This window comes from Lolium rigidum, chromosome 4 (genome assembly GCF_022539505.1).
Source record: "Lolium rigidum isolate FL_2022 chromosome 4, APGP_CSIRO_Lrig_0.1, whole genome shotgun sequence".
Classification (NCBI taxonomy): domain Eukaryota; kingdom Viridiplantae; phylum Streptophyta; class Magnoliopsida; order Poales; family Poaceae; genus Lolium; species Lolium rigidum.
This window is the reverse complement of record NC_061511.1, coordinates 126,766,595-126,782,308: the sequence shown is the minus strand read 5'-3', so window position 1 is coordinate 126,782,308 and position 15,714 is coordinate 126,766,595. Positions and strand designations below refer to the sequence as shown.

At 45.9% G+C, this 15,714-nt stretch overlaps 1 protein-coding gene and 2 long non-coding RNA genes across 4 annotated transcripts; 1 reads left to right on the top strand and 2 right to left on the bottom strand.

Moving 5' to 3' along the window:
* The first annotated feature begins 5,502 nt into the window (after positions 1-5,502).
* Positions 5,503-11,509, top strand: LOC124708297. 2 transcript variants are annotated; one of them, XM_047239980.1, is made up of 3 exons: positions 5,503-5,903; positions 6,006-6,072; positions 11,132-11,509. In XM_047239980.1, the coding sequence occupies exons 1-2, from the start codon at positions 5,715-5,717 to the stop codon at positions 6,069-6,071; spliced, it is 255 nt and encodes an 84-aa protein (XP_047095936.1). In that variant the 5' UTR covers positions 5,503-5,714; the 3' UTR covers position 6,072; positions 11,132-11,509. The 2 variants fall into 2 exon arrangements, with proteins under 2 accessions (XP_047095936.1, XP_047095935.1); XM_047239979.1 differs by having other exon boundaries at positions 5,507-5,903; positions 6,006-6,084; positions 11,134-11,509.
* An 854-nt stretch (positions 11,510-12,363) lies between these two features.
* LOC124708561 lies at positions 12,364-13,859 on the bottom strand. The gene is made up of 2 exons (XR_007005199.1): positions 13,647-13,859; positions 12,364-12,763 (listed from the first exon to the last, which is right to left on the bottom strand). It is a non-coding gene; the product is annotated as an uncharacterized LOC124708561 (long non-coding RNA).
* A 403-nt stretch (positions 13,860-14,262) lies between these two features.
* Positions 14,263-15,036, bottom strand: LOC124649065. Its single transcript, XR_006986526.1, has 2 exons — positions 14,778-15,036; positions 14,263-14,645 (listed from the first exon to the last, which is right to left on the bottom strand). It is a non-coding gene; the product is annotated as an uncharacterized LOC124649065 (long non-coding RNA).
* Between the last annotated feature and the right edge of the window lie 678 nt (positions 15,037-15,714).

The window sequence follows — 15,714 nt, the reverse complement described above, 5'->3', positions numbered from 1 at the left end:
TTGATCATCATTTATTTTGTTTTGTTTATGGCTATCTCTTGTGACATAAGTAGAGGTTATTTAAGCAAGTAAGCATGCATTGTTAGAGAAGAGCAATGGGCCGCTAACCGAAGCCATGCTTAATCATGGTGGAAGTTTCAGCAACGATCATCCTCAATAGGAAGAGTGAAAACAAAGTTGTGTAAAAAAAGAGTTGTGAAAAAAAGAGTGAGAAAAGAAACAAATAGAGTATGAAAAAAGTGAGAGAGAGTTAGAGAGGATGCTCAACGTCTGTCGTTCATGTTGCCCGGTATGGCTGGCCTATAGTTGAGATGCACATATCCTTTGGTCCTTTGTACAGGTGGCATGAAGGTACCCCATTGTGATACATGGTTAAAACATGTATGTCGAAAAGTCTTGGTAACCCGGAGTTGACTAACAAGAGGTGTAGTCCTTAGCATTCAAGAAATTAGGCAATACTTACTCATAAGAGGTCAAACTCATGACACATAGATATCTTGATACATGAGATACTTGGTACCCCATCCTTATTATTATCATTGACATGAATTGCATAGCTGAAAACCATATTTTATGCTCTTTACTTTTTATTTTGTTGGAGGTTTAGCACATACATTTCCTGTTTACTTTCTTGTGTTCAAGAGTCATAAGTAATATTCATGAAAAGAGAGGACAAAGGATCCTCAAACAATTCTATAGGATTCTTCTAAGCATGCTTCATGATCCATATTACTTATCATTCATATTTCTTACAATGCTATTTATTATTATGGATGCTTTGTAGAATGTAAGAGATATCACTTTATACTTCATATTACTTATTGTCCTTCTTTATTGACTGAACCTTGTAATACTTTACATGATTACATAGAATCAATGCAATAAACTCCAAAGTCTATGTTAGTTTTATCACCTTTATGCTCGAGGACGAGCATAGGTTAAGCTTGGGGATGTTGATGCATGTAAAATGCATACATGAACCTTGTACTTTATTGCACTAAAATCCTTATTATATTACAAATTTGTTATATTTATTAGGACTAACCTATTAATAGTTGCAGCAGTGCACAATTTATTATTTTAAACTTGGTTTTGTAAGAAATAGGCAAATATGGAAGGAACCCGAATTTGGACTTTCCTGAAATCTGTCCCTGCAGTACTATTTTCAAAGATGGCCCTGGAGATCCCCTAAGATAGTGTCAAATGGTAATTATCTTGTTTTAAAAGTGCACAATTTTTCTTGTTTTAAACTTTGTTGTGTAGAAAATAGGAAAATATGGAAGGAAACCGACAATTATGCTGAAATCTGGAGTTTCCTGAAATCTGTCCCTGTAGTACTGTTTTCAAAGATGACCCTGGAGATCCCCGAATATAGCGTCAAATGAAAAAAGTGATAATTGACAAAGTTGTGGGTAATTTACATGTCTTCAACTTGACATAAATAACGTCCCAATTGGAGTCAGGATGCTCTCGTGGTCGCGATATTACTGAAGGGTACAAAGACAGTTTTGGAAACCCAAAAACTGGTGACGTGATTGACACAAACTCTTGTCATATTTTATGGATTCGGCCAAGCCACGACTTTATGGACTCATTAAGTAGAGAGGGGAGTCCTAGGAAGTTTCTAGAGGTGCCCAAGAACCCTTGGATCAAAGGGGCATCAATCCCATGGCCAAGATTTCATCTCCACCTCTATATATGAGGGAAACCCTTGTTTTGGAGGCCTCCATCTATTGTGACAAAAATCCTCCTCCTTGGCAGCCGCTAAGGAGGGGGTAAAACCTCCTCCATACCAGCACCAAGTCCAAGGAAGAATAAGGGGCAAGGGGCCGCTTCCCCCCAGGGTAGCCGCCGCCCTCCTTCTGCCGGCGCCGCCCTCCTACCGCCGCTGAGGCGCCGCCACCACGGGGATCTTCACAGCCATCTCCTCCACGGGTTGCACATATTCATCATCTTCATCAACATTTACATCAACTCTTCGTCGTCCCCCTCCGTAATCTCTTGGCAAACATGATGTATGATGCAATATTTTTCCCATGATCTATTGTATCTCTATGTTTTTTTGAAAGGAATACGGTAGGGAAAGCCCCTACAGTGACTTTGTTTTCTAAATAATAAGAACCCAAATTCGCGTCCCTGGGGACTTGAACCTGGTTGGCTGGGTTGTACATCAACTTCCCTAACCAAGTGAGCTAGGCTCACTTCTTATTGTATCTCTATGTTGATGTTTGAGTAGTGAATTGTTTATGGAAATTGTTATATAGTTTGTTGTTGGTTGCATGCATACAAGTATTTGTTATTTTCTATGATGGTCCTATGTATTGATATATGAGTGCACACATATGTCAAGGGGATGCATATGGTTATCACCGTTGCATGTTGACAGGATAAGGGATAGGGAGCGACAGAAACCTTATCCCGATTCTTAGATGCATGTTAACGGGGGCACCAATTATGGGGACATTTAAACTTATAGTGGTGGTTGCATTTCATGTCTTAATATAAAGTCTTAATAATTCATTTGCTTGCACATTCCGATGGCCTTAGAATCAATCACTAGGGATGTACTTGCACATTTATATGGCTACATCTATCTATGGCTCCTCCCTAGAAGAAACACTAAAAAGACTATCATTATGCTTCACTAATTATGAAAATCATACAAATGAAATAGCAATTTGCCTGAACACTTGCTCTCACGAGTTACTCCACTTCACTTCACTTCACTTCATCTCATTGCAATTTACTTTCCTTGCATTTGTTTTACTTGCATTTTAATTTCAACATTTATAGTTTATAGTAAAACCTCAACACACACACACCATACTTCCTAGCTTTGCATAAAAGGCCATATAAGTGGATTATATGGTTTTCGATAATAGATAGTTTACCTTCAGCTCCTCGTAGGTTCGACACTCAAATACTTATCGAATTGTACTGCAGTGATCCCCTGGACTTGGGGGTTATCACCTACGCATTTAGCCACTGAAAGTTACACATCACTACTTCTGGTGAAAACTAGAAATATGCAGCTATTGTTTACTACTTTCTCCACTGCTTTGAATTAAGTGCTATACATCACCACTTGCTATGTGAGTTTATAGATACACATGTGTGGTTGAGAGTGACTTCTCAATTGCTAAAGTCATATTGATATTCTTGTGTTCCCCTTGATTCGAACTATATATTTAGGTAATACTTCCCATCGAAGATTTCAACGATTCCCTCTACTTGTGGGCATCAACGGGGAATCTCTTCTCAAGGGCACAATATCTCCCCCAAGCTTGAGGAATACACTCCTCTTTACTTTGCGCAAAGTTACTAATTTCAGCAATCATGGCATGTATTTTACTAGAATGGAAGTACCGATTACAAAACAAGTATATGCACGCCTCTTTGCTAGTGGTTGACTTTGGAGATAAAGAGTTATACCAAGATTTTGCTTTTCCTCCCAAAGAGAAATGAATCAATTTCAATAAATAATAGCGTTGTTGGATTTCAGTTTTCCCATATAGGCAAGATATATCATTAAGATTTGTTAGGTATTCACAGGGGAATTCTTCTTCTTTACCATAGAATTTGGATGCTTCCACCCTTTCTATTAGCTCAGAGTCAATAGTGAACTCATAATCTTTATCTTTAATGTATGTTGAAGGTGCATCAATTTTACTAGCCACATGGAATAAATCTCTTATACAAGTACTCATACTAGCATCAAATTTATCCAAATCATCTAAATCAAGGTTCACGAAAGCTTCAGTAAAAGCAATATCTTCTTAAGAATGTGTTGATTTAGAGCTAATTGCAATATCATTTTCATCATAAAGTTCATCTTCTTCATATTCAGATTCTATATCAGCATTAGACAAAGACTTGGGACCCCTTTATCCTTGCCATCATCCAACAAATATTTTCCAGTGCTAAAAGAAATCTAGACAATGGTGAACTTGCTAGGATAGTAGTTTTCTTTTTAGTAGCAGGAGTAGCAGCAACATCAGTTGAAAACTGTGACCTAGAAGGCAAGTCCGTACCTTTCCTTGTAGTGGAGGGCACAATAACCTTCTTGGCAAAATCCTTATCCTTTCCCATGATGAGAAACAAATAAGTACAACAAGTAAATGACAACAAGTGGTCTTACCAATAAAGTTAGGCTCCCCATCAACGGCGCCAAAAAATTGCAATAGCCGTTGGATCCGTGGCCTCGGTGACGCCGTGGGGCATGGCGAAGAACACCGGTGAACTCCATGGGTAGAGCTAGGTCACATGCGCGGGTGGCGGCTGGAAGAGAATGGAGAGGGATGGTGGCTGTAAGCGAGTGGATATGGAGAAGTGTAGCTGGCGGACGGGCCTAGGATGGACAAGACTTGCTTGTGCAGATTTTGGCACAAAAGTGATCACACGGTGACCTACACATAAATGTGAAAATGGAATTTCCTATTTCGGTGAACACTGCACAACCAATCATTATAGTGCTCTTTGGACATTTTGCTATTTTCATGTAGGCCACATACAATCGTATTTTTCGTGAAAACTTATCCAAGTAAGTATCAACAGAATATATACATTTTTTCTTATATAGATTTATTCGAATAACATTTTTTCAATATTGAAGAAAACAGGTGCACGTGCACCCGGTTTCACCCTGGTATTTTCCGTCGAGGATGCCCTAACTTTGGTTGCGCCGCAACGCGCGTGCGTCGTCGTCTTCACGTGTGTCCTCCTCCTCCCCGCCTTGCAGGCTTGCAGCCATCGGCGGAGCTACGTGAGGGCCAAACCGGGCCATGGCCCGCCCAGCTTTGGAGCAAAGCTATAAATACCTACGCGTAAGCCGAGCCCACCAGCAGTACTGCAGCCGTCCATTCCCCTGAGCGTTCGTGATTCAGTTCATTGTCTCGTATTCTCGGCAGCCATGGCATAGTTCAGGGCAGCAGCGCTGAGGTTCAGCAATAATGCACGAGCATCATCGATGGCTCGATTCAGCTAAGGACGAGCGCGAGCCTCCAGCAGCAATTAGCGGTGCCGATCCAACGAGGGCGCCCAGCCCCCAAACCCCAATGCCAGACGATGAACTGTCGACCCAGCACACCGAATCCTCTATAATTTTGCTGTAACTGTAAGACCACGCTGGTAATTTACTTCCATCAAATTTCACGTCACGGCACCATTCTCAAGAGCGATAAATACACCTATGGAGATGGCAATCATGGCATTGTAGATTCTAGAAGTATATTCGACCTGAAAGCTGATTTTCCTTGTACAGTTTATTTTGTTTGAGATATATATGCATTTTCTAAACCAATATGAAACATGTACCAGTGCTGACTAATGCCTACAAAATTAACTTTGCTTAGCTTGGCCCGCCCAGTTATTTGTTCCAAGCTCCGCCACTGCTTGCAGCACCGCGCCCTGGCCCTGGGTGAGGGTCCATGCGGTGCGGCCCGGTTTAGGTGCACCTCAGAAAAAAGGTGACAGGTTGTTGGCGCCTCTCTCCGTCCCATCGCCCGCGCCGCGCAGGCCAGGAAGAAAAAAGTAAATCCCCGCCGCTCCGGGTCCGATCCATCCAACCACCGCGCCGCGCGCCTTCCCATCCCGGCGGCCGTGCAGCGACGACGAACGATCCCCACAAAAGCAGCCGCACCGGCGGGCGGGGTAGAGGAGTCACGCGCCTGTCGCGAGCTACAGCTGAGGAGGAGCTCCAGCCCAGCCACCCCGGAATGGGCTCCAGCAGCCCGGCGGTGCCCGACCCGGCCCTCGCCCTCGGCCTCCGCCACCCCGCCGCCCTCGCCCGCCGCATCGCCATGGCGCGCGGCGTCGCCGTCGCGCCCGCGCTCCGCCCCTGGCTGCTCGTCGACGCCGTGCCGCTCGTCGTCGTCGTCCTCATCGCCGCGCACGTCCTCGCCCTCGTACGCCCCTTCCTCTACCCAAATCCCCTCTAGCCCTCCACCTCCTCCTAGTGGCGCTGATTGGGTTGGGGATAAAATTGGGCGTTTCGTGTGCTGTGGCAGGGCTACTGGATCTACAGGCTCGCTACCGATGGGTCCAAGCACCCTGCGCGGAGCAAGAAGCACTAGAAGCTTGATGGGGGTACAACACATTTCTCATATGCTCTTTCTTCATTTCTTCACTCCTTGTCCTGCGTTGATTATGATACTTGGTTCCGCCAGTGATTTGTGCGAATATGTGCCTCATAGTAATATGTAGGATGCTATATATTGCTTTATATACTGATACACCCATTTCCTGGTATTGCTATTCAGTATCACCAGCATGGTCTTAGTTGTTTTTGGTAGTGAGGTTGGCCTTAGGGCTTCAAGCCGATTTGGGTTCACCCAAGAACTTGCGGTAGAGCAGTTTATGATAGTATGGGTTTCATATCCATAGGAATGGCTGGTTTTTTCGCTCGCTCGCCAAGCCTATCAGAACCCTCCTATTTACCTGGGCTTGGGACTGGCTATTCCTTATAAGGCGTAGGCGGAGTTTATATGGACACCAAAGAGCTAGATCTAGACTTGATGTTAGATGATGATGATGATGATGCATACAACATACATAATTTTGGTGGATATGTTAGTGGATCATGATTGTTGCTCCCAACACTAAAATATGCAATCATTGATGCTTGTTGATTATGATTTTCTGCATTTTCTGAATCAATGTGCTGTATGTTATGAAAGCATCCTTTTCAACATTGATATGAATTTAATCACTAACCTTGTAATTCTTTGCCAATATGTTTTGAGGGAAACTGTTTGTGCCCACAAGGGCATTCACATGCTCCAACTTGATATTCTTTTCGGTATTATATTATGTACTCCCTCTGTTTCAAAGTATAGTTTGACCTTACTCTGTTAATGGATAATTTATGTGACATAAAATTCGTGTCATTAGATTCATATTCACAACTACTTAAGACTGTGATTTTGTATCACATAAACCACATACAGCTTTGATAATTAATTGATACCTCTGTTATCAAGGTCTCAACAGAGTTGAATTGTATGGTTACATATGTTTACTCAACTCTAGACTGCAGCAAACCCCTGGTTAAAGAAAAATAACTAGCCAGCAAATCTGTAACATGTGTTTGTCATTTATTATTTTTCAGCTGTGCCCCTTTTTTGCTTGCTTTCAGATCCATATACCACTTGATAAGTTGATCTTACTTTTCAAGGCTTTTGTGTCACAGATTTTCTTGAAGTCTTCATTTGTCCTATTAGGCTGAAGGACTGACTCTTTCTTAAAATTTTCAATTCAACAAAATCTTATTTGCATAAGAGTTTTTTCGCTAGTACAGATCTCAAATTCCTGCCCATCCCCATATCTCAAAACTCAAATTTTGTGTGTCAATGCATTGATAGAAAGAATGTAGTTACAAGCCTAGGACTAGTCCGGAAAAAAACAACCACTCAGTACAAGACCCTGACCAACAGCCGCAAGATTGACTACCAAATGACCCCCTGCCTAGATGCCATCCACACGACCACACAGGTGCACCAGACGAAACAAACCTACTAACATCCCTGCCACAAGAGTGGAGAATCCAACTATGCAAATAAGGAAAATATTGCGCAGCTCCAGCTTTGGAGTAGGCAGTGAATCCACGACGCCGTGGACTGCCAGCCTCACACAATCTTCAGGTGCGGTGAGATCTTCAGGAGCGTCATCGCCGCACTGATGGCGACTTTGCACCTCACTCACCACCGAGATCTGGCATGGACAAATTGGTGGGGGCAGCAGGCCCAAAAGGGCATGGAAGACACCCCACTGATGGCGCAAAGGTCCTGAAACTACCAATAGCCGCTCGCGTCCTGACCAGTGACCACTGCACCACCACATCTTGCCACACCCCTTGCCTGTTGTAGCATATGCCCACAGCTATCAGCCTATACCTGTGGAGTGCCTCGTGAGACCAACATACCACGGCACGGGATCCTCCTCGGTCTACAACTATGCCAACCAAGGTAACCACACTGGCCCATTGCTGGCGCTCCTAGGATCTACACCCTAGAGCCAACTTGTGTGCTGCTGGCCTGCTCTCAAACCAGTGGCCAAGCCACCAACAACAACGCCTGAGGGAGCGACATCGATGATGCCGCTGTTGTCCAATCTGGCAAGCTAGGTCTTGGTTTTCACCAGGACTGTACAAGACCATGAGGGTTGGAGGTGAGCCGGGACTCAACGATGCCACGAAGGAGGGAACAACTCCCAAGGGCGCCGCCGTCGCCGCCACCAAAAAAGGGAGAGTGAGGCCTTCGCCTGGAGGGCCACGACCACCGCGCACACATCGCACAACTCTACAAAGACGGAATGGGAGAATACTAGCACCGCCTACAACTTCGCGAACTCAAGATCCTAGTTGGCCCACCGCGGGACAACGAAGGCCACCACATGCTGCGCATCAAGGACCAGCATGGGCAAACCACGGTGGCATCCCTAGAGCTGGCTTGTGAAGGGCTTGTGCACTGGCTTACCCAGATCCGCAGTGAGGACTCCCAGATCGATAGTATGCTGGTCCCGCGTCTCTTCGGCAACCGCAAGGATGGTAACTTGGTAAGGCAAGTTTAGACCCCTCTGGCGCCCAGTTCTGTGGCGAGCGAGCGTTGTCTAGATCTTTAACACCGGCTGGACAGATCGCCGGCCACCTTGTGTGCTTGCCAAAAGCACAACCCTTTCGGCAACAACGCATGGGAGGGGAGCTGCAAGAGCTTTGGTGCCGGTCACTGAAGATGGTAGCAAAGACTTGTGCACCCACCTAAAACAGAGCCACCATCCTACAGCTCTGACACGGCGTAGACGGACAGACAAAATACATAGGGCCCGTTTGGTAGGCTGGGCCGTTTTCTTGCATGACTGCGCCAGTGAGATGGGAGTGCCTGCGCGTTGCGAAAGTGCCATGGGCCAGAAAATGCCTCTCGTTTGGCTCAGTTTGTTTGGTTTCATACGAGCCCAGCTTTAGCCTCACCACTTATCCACATGGTGACCTTACCTCTCACCTCCTCACCTATCACAAAGCCTCACGCCGATGTCACGAAGCCTGGCACCACGCCGGTGCGCGGAAAGACCACCATGCCACTCTCGCCGACGATGGCCAAGGCGGCGTGCGCAAGACTGGGCTGAATATGATAGGCCGAAGCTTTCGGTGTAGCACAACAAGAACGTCGCCGCCACTGGCTACACCTACACGGTTACCGCCATGGATTACTGCCTATCACATACCATAACCATCACCACCATGACACCGCCGGTCACGCCCGTCACAGGCATCACCACGTCGACGAACACCATCATGACACCATCGTTCTCGTCCGTCAGAAGCATTACCATGTCGCCGACGATATCGCCGAACACCACCATGACACCGCAGGTCACGCCAGTCACATGCATCACCACGTCACCGACCACGAAGATGGAACACCACCATGATACCGCCGTTCATGCCCGTCACAAACATCACCATGTCGCCGAGCACGATGCTGAATACCACCATAACACCGCCGGTCACGCCGGTCATAAGCATCACCACGTCGCCGACCACGAAAACTAACATCACCATGCCGCCACCACCATGGATTATCACCCTCACTTCTCACATATCATCACCACGTCGTCATCCATGAAGATGGCAAGCGAGAAGTTGAGCAAGAGTACTCCAAAGTCCAAACTATACTCCACATACGTACACATTACAACATACTATTTATCTATCCGTGTATGTACACCGAAACAAAAATCTGTCAACATGAAATTCATGCGGAATGGTGAGGTGAACCTACTCCTCAAAGGAAATTTCGAAGGGTTGAGCGTGTGCGACGAATTTGGCAAAATTCGCTTAAAACTTCATACACGAAATTAGCAATTTACGACTGACGAAACTCGAAACCGATTGTCGGAATTGATTCATATCATTGACATGCATCTTTTTCATGTACAGCTTATTTTGATTCGAACTATGTTTGTGTTGATTTGAAGAGAGGGTGTGTGGAGTAGTGTAAGGGAGAGTGGGCGTAAGTGAGAGCACGTGCACTGGTTGCATCCGTCGAGCAGAGGAGTCACCACAACGGGACAGGCCCGCTGGGAACTGCCGATTAGGGCATTCCTCCAGGGTATGTCCCGAGGGTGCTTTGAGAACCGGTTGGACCACAACGTGGAGGCCTTCCGGGCAACCAAACGGCCCGTTTTGTTTCTCCACCCATGCAAAAAAGGCCTCTGTAGGCTACCAAATACACCCATAGGACCAGCAGCCGTCACCTGGTCCCACCTGTCTGGCAGCACTACATGCTAACTGACCTACCGCGACCGAGTGTCGCCCTTCCTTGACCAGAGACCGGTGCGGGGGACAGCCAGCGAGTAATAGCAGAGCCACGGAGGGAGACCCAGCTGCCGCCCTTAGAGAGAAGGAGAATTGGGTCTAGGGTTTTGCAGTAGAAATCGCCTTGTGTGATCGATTGCGCCGCTGCTGCTCCCAAAATGGTCACCGTCATGTCTTCAGTTAACATATGGCAAAAGGAAATTGCTCTAGCCTCTACACCACTCCAATGATTTTGTTAATGATGCTTGCCTTGGAAAGGAAAAGGCATTGTGACTCAGATTGTCTCAACAATTAGATTGCCTCCCCCTTACCCCTCTGCTATGACCATACTTTGGACTTTTGATTATTATTTTCTCGAATATGCAACAATATTCGTGCCATTTGTATTAGAAAGAACGCATCAAGAAGATGCCCTGTATGAAGCGAAACTGAAAGCAACAAGCAAAGGGCAAAAGCGAACAAAATCTAGGGAAAACAGGAAAAAAATACTATAAAAATACGTACAAACCTAACTGGTTAAAATAATCAAAAAGCCCGGACCCTCGAGCAGGAGCAGCATTGGCCATTTGGCCTTGTGTATATTGTGCAGCAAAAACACTACCTGTCTTCAGTTTATGGCATTCTGTCTTTTGGACGGAATAATGTGACAAACTTTGACTTAATTGCCCTACTGAAAACTGAGAAGCAAAATTTTGATTGACTATAAAATGGTCATAGTGCTCAAGTACTGCATGCATAGCAGTAAAAAAACATTTGAGTGTCTGAAGTAGCATTTGTAATGCTTCAAACCTTCACCAAACTAATACCTGTCTATTCTATTGCAGGCTAATGTTTTTTACATGTAAGTCTTGCACCGTCTGGTTGTTGATTCCGGAGGTCCAGTGTAAAGGGATTATGTAGCAAAGCTCATGCAAGGACTGGAGACAAAGAACAAGTCATTTACAGTGATTTGTTCAGATCTTGGTTGCTGTTTCAGAAGCGAGTTGGCTTGTGTGTGAAAGGAGGGGCCTTATGGTCATAAATAGTTTTGAGTTGTTGAAAAGGTTTGTTATATAGGTGATCTTTCCCTGTCAAAACCGTCAGCTAGATAACTGCTCTCAGTTGCATCTGATGTGGGCTTGTATAATCTTGTGAGCAGCTTTTTATTTGCTCTGAACAGCATAATTTTTTCGATAGGAGGCACTTCTCTGGAGAGTTTTAGAGTTTTATTGAACTGTACTAAATTAAATACTGAAGCTCCTGGGAAAACATCTCGTGCAAACAACTCTCGGTAGAACACATGAAAACTTTACTATTCCCTCCAATCTGTCGCAGATTGAATGAACCTAGACAAAGTTTAGGCAATATTTTGCCTAAATTTGCGAGTAATTTGGATCGGAGAGGGAGCAATCAGGATTCTGCATGGGCAGATGGGCCACTGCAGTAGGGCGCTGCAACTTGTTTTTCTTGTGCACAATTGCACACCTTCATGGCTATTATTCCTCCTAGTTATGTTTGTGGTTCTGCATTTTATGGAGTCGGCAAGATCACAAGAAATGCGTCGGTACAAACGGAAGCTTCTCGTTAGAGCATGGCCAATGCATAGCTTCGGGGGTGTTGCCTTGCAGTTTTATCTTGGTTCGGGTGGTCCAAATTAGGTTCGGATAAGGAGGCGACCTCTTTATCAGGAGGTAGTCTCTTTAGCTATAAAGTGAAAACTAAGTGAAAATGTGAGAGAAAAAGAGAAAAACTAAATCAGCTTTTAAGAGAAAGATATATTAATGGAACCATAACATCGCATGCATATGTCAAAGGTTAAGGTTTATCTAAACCTAGTTGGACAGCTGCTTCCATTGCTCATGCCCTTACATTTCTTTGCTATAGAAAGAAGGGCCCTTTCTAGTGGGGCAGCACAACAAATGGCAAAGTACAAACGGAAACACGGCAGGCAGCAGATTCACACTTCGAGGGAGAACTCTGCAGACCCCAAAGTGTCGGGGCGAATCTCAGTCTCCTGCATCTGCAAGGCTGCAACATTCTGATCTGGAAGAGTTCGGAAGAATGAGATGAAAAGAAAAGGGCGAGGCTTTTTCAGGTATTCGATCTCCCTGAATCAGGCTGTTGGGGAATTGTTCTTCTTACAGCACATATGTAGTAGACACGCGGAATCAATGTCGTTGTTGCTTGCCACCAGCAAAGGTAATAAAGCTGGAGCCAGCTAATCACGCCACAATGACTGAAACGAAGAAAGCAGAGGCGGAGGGGAAGAGCTTTCTTTTAATCGAGTCATCATGATGTAATAATCATGGATTAATTAACATATGGTATGATCACAGTCACAGCAGAGGCGATCTGCTGATTGTTCTGGCGTCGACATCTGGCTAGCGGCACACGATGCAGAGGACGACGGCGATGATCACGATCAGGATGAGGAGCGGCAGGGATATGATCAGCACGAACTCCATCCGCTCTTGCCTGCAAAATGGAAGAGACGATGAGAAATTAAGATCGATTATTGGTTTTTCACATTGATCAACAAATAAATGCCACTCTCCAAAGGGTGGAGCAAAATGTCTTGCTGTTGCCTTTCTCACCCTAGCACCCCCCCCCCCCCCCCTCCTTCCTGAACTGGTGTGATACAACTCAGTGGATCAGGTGAAGAGCAGGCAAAGATTCTCTAATCCTGCAGAATCATTTATTTACGCAAAGAAATTGGTTATTTCTGACACATTTTTAGGCCGAAAGGGATTCATTTTCCTGACCCGCAACAAATCCCTCTAAGGATCGCTCCTACTTGTCCTCCATCTTCGCTTCTTCAAGGCATGATCGAAGCTTGGATGCTGAGCAAAGTGCAAAGGCGTTCCCTTTGCTATCATAGCAAAGGGCAAAGGCATTCCCTTTGATATAGCAAAGGTGGAGGGATCTAATTCGGTTGAATTACTACATCAATTATCAGCGACACGAATTGATTCGATTCCTCATCCACGTGCACACAGGTCAAACCTGGCTAAAGCTTTTCCAGAACAAGACACGGTACAAAGGATTGCAGGCGATGGGTCTATAGGTTCATGATCCGTTAATTACCGAACCTCTAGTGGATTTGGCCGAGATCAGAGCATCTGCTCGACCTCTTCAGCCCTTCTAGCCTCGAGAAATTAGTCGGTGCTAGTACTCACTACAGCAGCTGAGCCTGAGTGGTCTATTTCGAACTGAATATGCTAGTACTAGATAGATAGTATTAGTAAGCCACGGAGCAGTGTTGACTGGATGAGTGCAGGAGCCAATCAAGATGGGAGTCATGCCATGCGTGAGCTTTGAAATTCGCTGACGAATAAATCAAAAGAAAGGAGAAGCGTACCTGCGACGAACCGAGCTGCCGATCCGGCGATCTTGTTGCTGCTCCTGGCGCCCCTTGATCTGCTCGAGAAGAGACGGAGGGGAGGAGTAGTAGTGGAGACTGAAGATGGGGGGAGAAGGGGGCGGAGGAGGAGAAAAGCAGGTGGTTTGGCTGGTGCGTGTGCTAAACTAATCGGCTAGAGAAGAAAGGAGAAGCGGAAAGACGCGTGACGTGTGGCTCGCGAGTCGCGAATGTGAACCGAGGACTCCGGCGCCACTGGCCTGAACCCTGACGGTGACCGTCGGAGATGTTTGGGTTCGGTGGTGGACGGTGCCTTCGCCCTTGCCAATCGGGCGTTTTGTTGGACACACAGACGTGCACACTGAATACAGATTGCAGACCACAGACAAGAGCGTGATTAGAGATCCATGTCTTGCTTTGCTGTTGCCTCATCGGTTGTAGCCCAGCTCATGTGCTGTGCGAGCTTTACATTTCTGTTCGAGTTTGGTACGTACTAGAGCCGCTTGTGGTTTTCTATTTTCCTGTAAGCACTCCAGCTCACTCCATTGCTTTCTATCATCAGCAGAGCCAAGTGCCCCTTTTTCCAATTACACTCTGCTGGAAGCATGGCAAAGAATCGGATAAATCCGTAGATAGCTTTACATTAAACAACGGTAGTACGCGCTACCGCACTCCACACGCACACATGGATCAATCGGCAATACATTTCACGTCGATAATCAAGCTAGAAGAGAGAAAGAAAAAGGTATAAAATCACATCTTGACCAATGCACAACGGCAGTACGACACAGCAAACAAGGCTACGAGACTACATGATACGGCGCGCAATCCGTCCGTTCGTCTTGCCGGCGAACGGCGAGATGGTTAACCTAACGGCAGATGATGCAGAGGATGACGGCGATGATGATGACCAGCGCCACGAGGGGCAGCGATATCACCAGTACCATCTGCATCTTGTCGTCTGATTTTGCGATGCGCTGCGGATATCTGTGCGGTGGCCTGCAGAAATGAGAGGAGACGAAAACATTTCACTGACGCGCATAGGGAGTGAAGACGACTACAGAGCAGTACTGATTGTCAAAAATATACATCAGCTCAGCTCACATAAAAACAGCCGTAGCATGCACGTACCTGAAACTGAAAGTGTATCCCCTCCTGAGTCCTGATGCTGTGCTCGAGATATCGATCTCTCCCAGGTTGGCCAGGTAGCTGATGTTGGTGAGAAGCTTGACCACGAGGATGAGGCAGAGCGAAGAAGACAGTGGGGCTAGTTAAATGGATGTAGGACGGAGGGGAAAGCGAAGGAATCGATAGAGGGGAATGGTTTGCGCTGGAAGCGTCCTTGGTTAAGTACCGAGTCGAGAGAATCAAAGCAGCGAAATGGCGACGCGTGCTGCTCGCTTTCCATCGTTCTATCTCCATGTCGGCATGTTTTAGCTCTCTGGAAGCATCTGAACTTTGCCAGACGTACGCATGCTCGCCGACTTAATCCACTCGCCCGGTGGCCCCCACTTTTCAAATACTGTTTTGGCTTAGCGTTGGCCTACGATTACGAGATGCTTGAGAAAAAGTGCCTGGAGTACAGCACACCTCCCCTCTGCGAATGTATTGTGCCTCAAGAGAGACATCAAAATTATAAAAAGATAAATCGAAATGGAGGTTGTACATGCAACCTCTCTGCATCAAACACAACCGACATTTTAAACACGCAACGGAATGCCCGTACACGAAGCAGAGTTCATGAGGGTTGAGTGCTCAACTAGGTAGATTTGCCAGGCTAAACGCCGGCATTTTGGTCTCTTTGTTGATCGGTGCTCCTTTCTTGCTCTTGATTCGGGTAGGAAGTAGTTCTTTCACTGTACTCCGTATAGGCTACACCGCATAGGCTATACCGCATCCTTCAAAACCATTTAATGCCTTCTTGTCTGCCTTCAGTTTATGCCTTGCGTGAATAGACGCCAGATAGGAACGTACAGCTTCATCGACCAAGTAGGTCATAAAACCCCCCAATGCATGTGACTATGTGAGAGGGCATTTGAGCCCTGTTCTGCACAATAGAAAGACAAAG